The sequence below is a fragment of the Trifolium pratense genome, linkage group LG5 (genome assembly GCF_020283565.1).
Source record: "Trifolium pratense cultivar HEN17-A07 linkage group LG5, ARS_RC_1.1, whole genome shotgun sequence".
In the NCBI taxonomy this organism is placed as follows: Eukaryota; Viridiplantae; Streptophyta; class Magnoliopsida; order Fabales; family Fabaceae; genus Trifolium; species Trifolium pratense.
The window spans coordinates 32636426-32648892 of record NC_060063.1 but is presented as its reverse complement, the minus strand read 5'-3'; the positions used below and the strand labels follow the sequence as shown (position 1 = coordinate 32648892).

Below are 12467 nucleotides of genomic sequence, written 5' to 3'. Positions count from 1 at the left end.
AAGGAGCATAGTACTTCAAATGCCTTAATGAAGGCCCAGCTATTAGGATGAAGCTGATTAGGCGCAACATTAAGAATTCTCAGCATAAGCGCCTCGAACTTGGTAAAGGGAAGGCGTAGGTTAAAATTCTGAAGGAGATAGGAATACATATAAAAGTAATGAGGTGGATTAAAATTTACTGTAGTAACGAGCTCATCCTCACCCACAGGTTCAAAGATGACATGTTTTTCATCACCAGAGCTAGAGACGCCAATAACCCCCCTAAAGCTACTAACCATCGCGTCATTAGTGAATTTGGAAGTAGTATCCATAATGGCAAGAGGTGTGGGATCCGCAACAACTAAGTCACGACAAGTGTTCTTACGCTTTCCTGTGAAATAGGAAGGGGAAATTATGACACAATCACTATCACTATCGGAACTATCGCTAGAACCAACGTCAAAACCCCAAAGGAAGCAATCGATACCCCGAATATTTAGAGTCCCGTTAGCCCTAGTGAAGTGGGCGCGAACCTGGCGCACCCAATCGGAGTCAAGGTGGGAAGGATTTGGTGTGCTTCCCTCACCATCAGTCAACTCTCTCAAAATCACCATGTATGTAGAGCAAAGAAAACTAGGGCACTGAAAGAAAAAGAAGGGAATCGAAGGAAAGCTTACCTTAATAAACTGTGAAGACGAAAGATTAGAGGATTGAAGTTCGAAACGGAAAGCAAAGATTTGCTCGCTGGAGAAAGGGTTGGAGAAAGTTGGAAAACGCACCGAATTTTTATAAACAATTTAGTGAAAATAAAATGGGTAGCAAAGAGGAGTTTATAAAGAAGGAAAAGAAGGAGGCGACGTTTAAACCAAAGGATGTAAGAGAAGTTCAAAAGTTTCTAAGATCTAGTGGGTAAAGGAGTGCCTCGGTAACACGCACCAAAAGTATTGACACGTGGACAAAACGTGTTCGAGTAAATCAACTTCAGAAGAGTAATTGTTTTGGAACGGATGGTATCCAAGTATGACGCCTAGGGCGCAGTCGTTATAACATATATGAATCAGGCGTCGCCCATACGAGTTATACGACGTCATCTATGGTTATCTTGTTACGGCGCCTTTTTTAAGCATTTTTCAAAGAATCGTCTTTTCAAGCATCATTACTCATATCATATTAAAAAAAGCCATTCAAGAAAAAGGAATGCATACACATAAGAGGCAATACGCAAAATCTGGAAGAAAATTTTTATTAATCAAGAAAAATACAGCTTACAAGAGAAAAAGGAAAAGAAGAGACAGACAAAAATAAAAGAAAATCTAAAATCAAATCCTAAGGTTATTCCTTAGGGTTTGATTAAGGTCTCCAGGGACCCCTTTGCCTTCAACAGGGGGTCCGCCGTCTCTACGACCCTATCTTCTCCATCTGAAGAAGAAGTGCCAGGATAAAACTCCTGAGGGTTATATGTCTTCAAGAACTCAGCGTAATCCTCGTCAATCTCCTCAGAGCTGGAGGAATCAGAGGAAACGACGACAGCTTCTACTTTCACCTCTTTGGATTCTTTGGTACGTCTGGAGGAAGATGTCTCTCCTTTCTTGTTTCCCTTTTGAGTTTTTTCTTCCTGGGAAACCTTTTTCTGGGTTTTCTTCCTCCCCATTGTTTCGTGAAGCAAGTGAAGGAAAGAAAGAATTTCTGATGGAATGAATGGATTGGAAGCAACAAGTGTTGGTATTTATAGGCCAAGATTACGATCAAGTCAACATGGTTATCAACAACGCGTAATAAATGTGTGGACGGTTGCAACCACCCACTTTGACTGTCTTGGAGACCGTGTTTATAGTGTAAGTTTGTTGTGATCCATTAGCGTGAAAGAGCGGTGATATTCGTAGACAAATTAAAGGGAAAAACAATACTTTTCATTGATAAGACAGGAAAATAGTACGAAAGGAATGCAAAATACATCAAAGGAAAATACATCAAGGGAAAGCAAATAACAGAAAGGAAAACAAATTCAATTAACAAAGGGCGCGTCCAGCTTCTTGGCGATCAAAACGGCGTCCAAGTGCATTTCCTCTATCGCCCGTTTTGTCCCCATTTTCAGCATCCGACGAATGTGCTTATGAATTAAGAAATGATAGCGCAAGGATGGTGGTTCATAGGCAACCTACAAGGAGGCATTTATTGGGGCATATCATCTAAAAGCTCGAGCACGTCCTAGATTTTAAACGTGGGATCATGCAGCAGTTACCATTTGAAAAAAGCACGCCAAAACTAAGCGCCATTTCCCCTTCTTAGAACGTGTACATAACCACCTTAAGCACTTCACCTCTTCAAGCTTCGTGCTTGGGGGGTTGTGGACCGGGCGTGGATATAAAGATTTTACCAAGGCCCAACAAGAAGTGGCCCAATATGATCCAATTCACAATTTCAAATAATGCAAGGCGGGACAAACTGTGATGGCGCCAATATTTTGAAATTGTGGCGTTAAGCAGAGGAAAATAGCTCCTCCCCCATGATCTTCCACTCTGACTATTCTTGAGGAAGAAGATGGCAACCACGAACCATGATCCACCATAACAGAGGATAAGGAGAAAAGTACGGAGGAAGAAGGAGGTGGCCGAAAAACAGGGTAGTGGAGCTTGGAGAAGAAGGAAGGAGACTCTATAAATAACATTGACCATTCATGGTCATGGACACATTCTTTTCTCTACAAAAAAAAAACATATGGACCTTTCTTGGGTCTAAGTTTATGTAAACATTGTTTAATCCAATATCAATAATACAACCCCCTTTGAGTGTTCACCAGAACAGGAACTTTTTTTGGGGTGGTTGTGCAGAGGAGAGAAAGGTATGTTGGGTTAAATGGGATCAAATTTGTTTACCTATGGAGAAAGGTGGTTTAGGGGTAAAAAATCTCGAACTCTTTAATTTGGCTTTGCTTAGCAAATGGAAGTGATGTTTTTTGAATCACGATAATGCAATTTGGACTGACTTACTTCATTACTGTTATGGTCACCTACCTTCTCTATTGCTGAGTGGTTTTGATATTACTCCTAGTGCACACTCTTCTTTGTGGTGGCGTGATATTATTAGTCCCGGGCGCAGAATGAGTGATAGTTGGTTTAAATCCAATATTAGTTGTTGTGTTGGTAATGGTAATAACATTGGGTTTTGGCAATTTAAATGGTACGGAAACCAGGGTTTTTGTTATCTTTTTCCTGATTTGTATGCTAAGGAAGCGATCAAGAATGTCAAGGTTTCTAAACGTCTGCGAGGAAATGGTTTAGTGCCATTATGGAGGTGGAATTGGTCTGAATCGTTGAGTGTGAATGAAGCCCAGCAGCTTACTGAATTACAAGGTCTGTTCGATGGTTTTTCCCTTCACAACAATAATCACGATCAGTGGCGCTGGATTCCGGATTCGAATGGATTGTTCACAATTAAATCCTGTTACACGGATTTATTAGACCTGCGGCAGGTAGAGCTTCATGATGTTCATGTGCTCGAGGCCATTCAGCGCCTTTGGAAGTCGGATGTTCCTTCGAAAGTAAATGTTTTTGGTTGGAGGTTATTATTAAAGAGATTACCAACAAGAGCAACTCTTCATCACCGAGGTATTTTGACTAATCATCATGAATTATCTTGCGTCTTTTGTTTTCAACAAGCTGAGGACGAAAAACATCTTTTAACAAAGTTTTATCTTGGTTAGGGACATCTTTACAAACCGGAGTCGAAGGTAGAAATCATTTTCTTTTATTTGGTGAATTGTTCAAAATGAAAGACAAAGGTCGTGTCCGGTACTTGGTATGGTTGACAACCACTTGAAATATTTGGAATCTTCGCAATAAAGTAATTTTTAAGGACAATATACCGGATGTTTCGTCGTTATTGGAGACAATCAAACTTCATTTTTGGTTGTGGTTCACTAGTCGGTATGGGCGTATGACTTGTACTCCTTTTCCTTTTTGGTGTTTAAATTCTATGTCTTGTATTCTAAGCATTTAGTTTAGTGCTCTTTGTTGTAAGAGTTTGAGTACCCCTTTCACCTTTGTACTCCTTATAATAAATTTTTGCTTATAAAAGAAAAATAGTGGATGAATTTTGTGAGCACAGCAAAATAAAGGGAAAAATGTAATTAAATCTAAGAGTGAAGACCCATTTGTCCTTCACAAAAATTTCAAAATATCAATGAAGATAAATATTAGCATATGAAATTTTGTTAGATTTGTGTCGATGCAAAATATCAAATTTTCATAATTTTTAACAATACACCCTTTAAGATATTAATAATTAAATTTGTGCATCAAAAAATGTGCAGGAATAAAATGTGACAATTATGTTGGGACTGATTTGCCTAATGTGAGGGACTAATTTGAGTTTTAAATTAATCATTTTTTGTTTTAAAAAAAAAAGGTTAAATTAAACACTTGATGGATGATGATGCTACTCTAATTGGACCACCGCAGATAGCCAACCCTAAAACAAAAAAGTTGGGAGACACAGCCAGCCATCTGTGCCTTCTTTCTCACATCGCCACTCATAATTTTCTTCTCTGTAAAACCCTATCGATTTTTTTTCAACATTCACAATGAAGCGTTTTTGGAGATTCACTTCAGAAGCATCGCAATCTTCCAGATTCAACGAAATTCGTTCGATTCCAATAACCACCACCACCACATTCATCAAACGACGGATCAATACCCTTCAACAGCCGCCAAGCGCGGTCTTAGACCTTGTTTCATTGTTCAAATCTTCTATTCCTCCACGCAAAAAGCAGCATCTCACCGATGCTGAAATCGCGCTTTTGAGGAATAAATTGGTTCGTCAAGCTTCTGATTCTGTTCAGCTAACAACCATTTTGGATGATAATGCTGAATCTTTGATTTCCTCTCACCCTGTTTTTCTTGAACTTTTGAATCAATTGAATTCACAGCCTTCCCTTTTACTTAAGGTATTATTATTATTATTATTATTATTATTATTATTATTATTATTATTATTATTATTATTATTATTATTATTATTATTATTATTATTATTATTATTCCAATTCATTTTTTTTTTCCTCACTTCAATTTTATTCACATTTATAAATTCTAAATTTTAAACAATTTTTGTTTAATCACGGATCGTAGAGAATAGTAGTTTGTTTAAATATTGCAATACCTAGGGCCTATTTGGATAAACTGCTTATTTGTAGCTTATGGCACAAGCGCTTATGTAAGCTATTTTGATTAGCTATATTAAACAAAGGTGAAACGATTACAATTTGTTCAAATTCCTGTAACATAACACTATAGCTGCTATTTGACAACATTGTTTCGAAGTAAATAACCTTTACTTACCTTTGTGTTGTTGAAAAATCTCAACATTTAGGTGTTTAATTGGAGAAGGAAGAGAAAGGTTTCTGAATATGAAACTTTCAGGAATTCTATGGATGCACACGAGTATTCCAAGGGTATTAAAGCAGCAGGAAGATCTAGGAATATTGATCTTGCTGTTGAGCTATTTAAGGAGGCGGAATATAAGGGTGTTAAGATAACCAGCACTTACAATGCACTAATGGGTGCTTTTATGTTCAACGGTCTTGCTGATAGATGCTACTCTTTGTTTCTTGGCATGAAAAAGGATCCAACTTGCACTCCTAACAATGTTACGTATAGTATTGTTATATCTGTATTTGGTCGCTTGATGCTCATTGATCACATGGAAGCAACATTCAAGGAGATGAGGGAGTTACACCTCTCACCTAATATATCCACTTATAATTATTTAATTGGTGGATATATCTCAACCTGGATGTGGGATGATATGGAAAAAGTTTTTCAAGTGTTAAAGTCAGGCCCTGTTGAGCCTAATATGAAAACCTACCTCTTAATGATTCGTGGGTATGCACACTGTGGTAATCTGGAGAAGATGGAAGAGATATATTTGTTGATAAGGGATCATGTAAATGAAAATGAAATGCCGATTATCAGGGTTATGATATGTGCCTATTGTAAAAGTTCTGATGAAGATAAAATAAAGAAAGTAAGGGTGTTGTTAAAGTTGATCCCTGAAAAAGAATACAGGCCATGGTTAAATGTGTTGTTGATTAAGTTGTATGCCCAGGAAAACAGGTTAGATGAAATGGAGAATGCAATAAATGAGGCGTTTGAGCACAAAACTGCTATAACAACTTCGGGTATTATGAAGTGCATAATTACAGCTTATTTTCGGTGTAATGCAATACAAAATCTTGAAACTTTCGTTAGACGATCTATATTTGCGGGGTGGAGAATCTGCCACTCGTTATTTCATTGTAAGCTGGTCATGTATGGTTCGCAGAAGAACTTTAGGGAAATGCAATATGTCCTTGAGGAGATGGAAAATATCAATGTGAATTGCAACAAGAAAACACTGTGGATAATGTACAAAGCTTACTCGAGTACTGGTCAGAGATCCATGGTTTTAAAAATATTGGGAAGAATGTTCAAGCATGGTTACGAGATTCCCGATCATGCATTTCCATCATGATTTATATTGCTGAGGTGCATCACATATGCCACTACCATAGCTATAAATACATTCAGCAGGTTAACGTGAAGATGTTCATTGCATTTGGCATAAACTGAATTTGTCTACAGTTTTAGGCAAAAGAAACAAAGCTCATTGAATATATTTGATGAATTGATTGCATTCAAGGAAATTCTGTAACTATGGTTATGGTTGTACATGGCCTTTCTATTACATTTTTGTTTGAAAATATACTTCTTCAGCGGGTTTCCATTTCAAATAATCTGAAGGTATGCATCTTTTCTCTTGGTTTTGGTGGATTTATTCACTTTGTTGGCCTATATGGTCTGTTTCAGCATTATTAAATTCTTGAATGCATATATTGTGGTTGTTTCTGTTTTGCTTTTGTATTGGGATAACCATGTGTCTGTGTGTGCATATGAAGTGAGAGAAGTATTTATATTGAGAGATGAGAGGCTTAAATAACAACCATCAGATTAAATCAAGTTTTAAATACTACATGTGAGTTTTTTTTTTCTGTATCTTCTATTTTCTATTGTTGCACCCTTTTGCTTCCAAAATTGATTTATCCATTATAAAAAAAAAAAAAAGTGATTTCTCCACGACCCTACTCTTACATAATTCACGCACTTCGATCCTCTAATTCATTATTTCTTCCCCTTTTCTGCACTTCATCTGTACACTGATTTGTGCACCAACATATGTTCAAAATTCAAATAGTGGATTAATCTGTGAGTACTTCCACAATTGGGACATTTTAAAATGGTAATTTAAAAATGCTTTAAAAAATTAGCTGATGAGATTGGAGTAGTTCATGCAGGTAATGGTGCAAGAATCAGTAATGATGGGTGGGAGTCTCGGCACTGAAGAAGCTCTTGCTCTTGAGACTGTTGTCAGTGTTAAGGTCTGTAGATATGCCTTTTTTTTTTCTCTTTTTTTTTGGTACAACTGTAAGCATGCCTTTATTGAATTGTTTATAGATTATCAGAATCAATCAAATTTACTATCGATTCTTTTTTCTTTTCTTTTTTTGATAAAATTTATGATCAATTCTGAATTATTGGATTTAGAATCACAAATGTTTTCTAATAAAATCTATATATAATAATGCCAACGACTCTATAAGTTGTCTCTTGATATAACATTATTACTTGATATAGTGTGGCCATATAATGTTATCTTTTGATAACAAATCAATTTGTGTAGTTTTTTGTTCTGATAACTTTTCTGATATAATTTTCCTGCTTTTTTTTGTGCTGAATTTAAATCGACATAAAGGTCAAATTGTCATAATAGTACAAGTAGTGCTCAGCTCATCAATACAAATGTCTGTGCATTTTATTTTTGAAAAAGCTCAGCTCATTAACAGCACAAGTAGTGCTCTATCAGAACAGTGTTTGGACAAAATACCCAAAATGAAAACGTCATGGTCCTCCCAGTTAGAGAACCTCATCTTTCATTAAAGTAAACATGTTCTGCCACTTCTTGGCCTGATATTTCTAAACACTATCTTCAATTGGCTTCAATTTTATGCAAATTGCAGAGGCTGCCAGGGACGGATCTAGAAATTTTAGAGATTTGGACTCATTTAATGTCTCGTTTTTATATTTATATTTCTCAAAATATATAATAATGGAGGAAATGGAAAGAATAAGAAATAGAGAGAATCCCAACTCGCAATATATATCTTACTATTAATATTGAAATGATAATATATAAACTAAATTTTGTTTTTGAAGAAATAAAGTAAATTAAATTAAAAATAGAATATATATTGTTTTTCAAAATAGTTGCCATCTTTTTGGTGTAGTGAAACATTTACGGAGCATTTAGACATGATAACTGGTTTACTCATGAGACAAAACTTTGCATTTACTAGAAGAAAAACAAAGCAGCATACCATGAAAGCATAACAATTATTCACAGGTGCTTAGATATATTAGTATGTATTTTTAACAAAAGATTAAAATGGTAGTGGGGGCACTTGCACCCACAATGACATGAATAGATCCGTCCCTGGAGGCTGCTCTGTTTGGATTGATGGAATAAATGGAATGGAGCGGAATAGGGTAGAGTGGAATGGAATGGAATGGAGCGGAATGGAATAAATCTTTCATTCCATCGTTTGGATATTTTAGAAAATCGAAGGTAAGTAGTGGTATGTGATGGAATCTATTCCATCCTATTCCATTCCATTCCATTATTATTTTACAAATCCAAACAATGGAACATTATTCTATTCCATCCCTTTCCATTCCATTCCATCTCATTCCATCAATCCAAACATAAGGTCTTATAAAAAAAAAAAAAAAAATCCAAACATAAGGTTTATGTGTGATTGGACAGTCAATGCATATCAGGAATGGTCTTTTTAATTAATTAAACTTGTATATAAATCTTAGTCAAATTTGTTTATTAAACAAGTCAGCATTAATGTGGAGTATCCCATAAGCTTTTTCAAAGTCTCCTACCTTATTCTCTGCTGAAGTGTAACTTTGTTTCTTGTCCACCTCCAGGTGATTGATACTTGAAACCATGGCCTTATTGTAGCCGGTGATGGTTTATGGGATGTGATAAGTGATACCAAATGAAGAAGCGTGTGGCATTTCTCGAAAACGAATCCTTCTTTGGCATAAGAAGAACGGCAGGAACAAAGCAATGCAGTTGGAACTGCTGCTCAGTACGCGTATCTATCAAAACTTGCACTTCAAAGGGGAAGCGAATACAAATTATACAATATTTTTTATTGTTAGACTTAAAAAGGCAATTCAAGAGAAACACATAACACTCATCATTAGGAATATTTACAGATATACTACAATTTTGTTCAAGTATTTCTCAATTGGTAGCATCTTCATTTAGCACAAGAGTTTTTCATCTGTGCTAATTCATTTTGTATATACTTAATTTACAGTGTATTGGGAGAGCTGCCCAGTTCAGAGTGTCAAATCATTTTTTAATGATGTCAATTTTTTATGTTAGCTTGACAAATAATTAAAATTGTATTGTTGTTACTGTCCGTTTATTTTTCCTACAAACAATAATTTTCTTTTGGCAGAAACAACAGTGACAATGATTATTGATATTATTATTACTCCTGGAAATTATTGAAGTTGTGACATTTTATATTTTTTAGCGTGTCCCAATCCCCATCTTTTTTTTAACCACATTGTCAGCAGTGGAACCACTGATTCTTGGTTCAAGAAGAGCAATGAAGTTAAAACGATGATTTCGCATATATTCTCTCATAAGTGAATGAAAGTTACGACCACCAGCACCTCTGCAGTTCCAAATTAAACCATTCATAAGCATGGTCGAGAAGTTTTTGTTCTTGAGCATGTTGAATGAAATCTTGTTATTGTCGTCTCTTCACCAGTTCTATATTATCCTTGTCTGGCATGTGAACCTCCATAAACAAAGGATTGTTAGCTAAAATATTATAGGCAAAATTACACTGCAGGTCCTTTATTTTATTTTTTTGTAACACTTTGGTCATTTATCCTTTTTTTGTAACATTTTGGTCCTTTATCTTTTATTTGTAACACTTTGGTCCTTTATCTTTTTTATTTGTAACACTTTAGTCCTTTTTTTTTGTAACACTTTGGTCCTTATCTTATTTATTTATAAAAAATAAAGGACCTAAATTTTACAAATAAAAAATAATAAAGGACCATAGTGTTACAAATAAAAGATAAAGGACCAAAGTGTTACAAAAAAATAAGATAAAGGACCTGCAGTGTAATTTTGCCAATATTATAATTAGGATTAGCTTCTTGTTGTCTCTGAGCGATGTGCATGAGTTCCAAATGTGTCTGATGTTCTTTTGTTGAAGTTTTCTCTCCCGACCCCCCTCATTTCTTTTCTACCCCCTGAATTTCTGTTTTTGCCCTTGGGGTACTGCTGTTTATAGAAACTGAAGTCGTTGATAAATTTCGGTAACTGCGAACCAAAAGTGGGGTTGATAAATTTCGGTAACTGCGAACCGAAAGTGGGGGTACTGCGGTTGATATTAACCGAAGTTGCCTTTCATATGAACATTTCCAGTCAGTAAGTTCGTTTTATTTAAAAAACAAATCACAAAACTCTTCTCTTCCTTTCTTGCACACATTTGAGGCCAACTTCAACATTCAACTTCAAATCACACTTCATCAAGTAAGTTTCTTTCCTTTTTTATCATTCTATGTATTCCTCATCACCATGACATTTCAAATTCATTTTTTGTTCTTCCCTACAAAAATTCCAAAATTTCAATCTCTGATTATTGAGTTAAATTGTTGATTATGTTGTTTGAATCGTTGATTATTGGTTAGTTGTTAGTTTAGTTACATAATAGCATGAATGCATGTTGCTAATTAAGTTAAATGTGAATATGAAGCTAATTGAGTTATATTGTACTCTAAGTGTTTGTCAAAATGTACGAGTGAATATGAATGCATGTTTCCATATGAATTATGTTTCCATTGTTGCAAGAATCATGTGTTCGATTGAATTATAAGTATGAATTTATCATAGATTAATTGTTTATATTGATTGTGCATTTATTTATCTATGTATAGATATGGAAGAAAATCTACCTAGGGGTAGGCATGGAAAGACAATCAATGCAAATGCTTCCGCTCGTAGAGAGCTTGCTGCAAATCATCCGTCCAAACGAGGTCTTCGTAAAGGACCAACTCCGGGGCAAGGTACACATGATGCCGAGGCGGGTGGTTCGCATACACGTGCATGATCACGTTTAGGACAATCATCGGTGGCTCAAGATGAATTTGATGCCGACCAATTTTTAAATGTGGGTTTTGATTATGACGATCTTGAATCACCACAAGACTCACCGCAAGACCCACCACAACAACCACCACAACAACAACGGCGCAAACCAGTACGCCGACCACCACCATCGTGTTCACGTAATGATGACGAAGTTGGTTTTGGAGGAGGACCAACGGATTTGTCCTTATTAACGGAGTACGATAAGCATATGGCTATTCCGATATGGTATGCAGACCCAAATGACAAAGAGGTAAACAAATTTAAAATACGACGATTATTTTATTAACAATGTTGTGATTACGTTAGCTCGATAATTTTTTGTGTTATTGGAATTTTTCAGATTTTAGCGAGAAATTTACGTTGCATCGCCGGCGGAAAAAAAGTTATTAATATACAAAAACTGTCCCGCCGCACGGACAGGTGGTTTTGGGATGCAGTTGAAGCAGCGGGTTTAGAGCCGCTTACTCGAACTAATTTTAGCGTGCTTGACTACGGGCTCCTCTAGGCATTTACTGAAAGATGGCATTCGGAGACGAGTTCATTCCACGTTCCATTAGGTGAGCTGGCCATCACATTGGACGATGTCCAATGTCTGTTGCATATTCCGATCGAGGGAAAGTTTCTGAACCATGGCAAAATGTCAAGGGATGAAGCGGCTGACATGGTTAATTCATTTCTAGGAGTTGACCGGGATGTTGTTATGAGTCATTTTGCCAAAATGAACGGGCTCCATTTGAGGCATTCTGACGTGGAGGATATTTATAGTGAAAACCATGGATTAGCTGATAAAGTTGTTGCTGAAGGTAAGTCGGCGCATGAGATTAAGCTGTATAGGGACAGGTGCATACGTCTTTTTTGCTATATTTGGTCTGTTGTACCATATTTAGCAACAAAAGCAATTACTACGTGGACGTAGTATACGTGCAGTACTTTCAGGATTTGTCGGCTGTCCGTGAATGGAATTGGGGTGCTGCTGCTCTGGTTCATTTGCAACATTATTTGGATGACGCGTGTTTGGTGACAGTGAATCAGATGGCTGGGTACATGTCTTTTCTTCAGGTAACATAAATGTGCGCTTACGAAAATTATTCAACATGTATGATATTTATTTGTGACATACATACAGATCATATATGTAATGTCTGCCAATATAATGAAACTTGTTTGTCATGCTTTTAGGGATGGATAATTTCTCATTTTCCGAGACT

The 12467-nt window shown here is 36.2% G+C and overlaps 1 protein-coding gene across 2 annotated transcripts; it reads left to right on the top strand.

Annotated features, from left to right (window-relative positions):
- Positions 1–4402: 4402 nt before the first annotated feature.
- Positions 4403–9470, top strand: LOC123885085 (pentatricopeptide repeat-containing protein At2g30780-like). Of its 2 annotated transcripts, none has more exons than XM_045934308.1 (4): positions 4403–4924; positions 5350–6758; positions 7310–7393; positions 9006–9470. In XM_045934308.1, exons 1-2 carry the CDS (start codon positions 4562–4564, stop codon positions 6487–6489), a joined length of 1503 nt encoding a protein of 500 aa, XP_045790264.1. In that variant the 5' UTR covers positions 4403–4561; the 3' UTR covers positions 6490–6758; positions 7310–7393; positions 9006–9470. The 2 variants fall into 2 exon arrangements, with proteins under 2 accessions (XP_045790264.1, XP_045790265.1); XM_045934309.1 differs by having other exon boundaries at positions 4416–4924; positions 7301–7393.
- The last annotated feature ends 2997 nt before the right edge of the window (positions 9471–12467 follow it).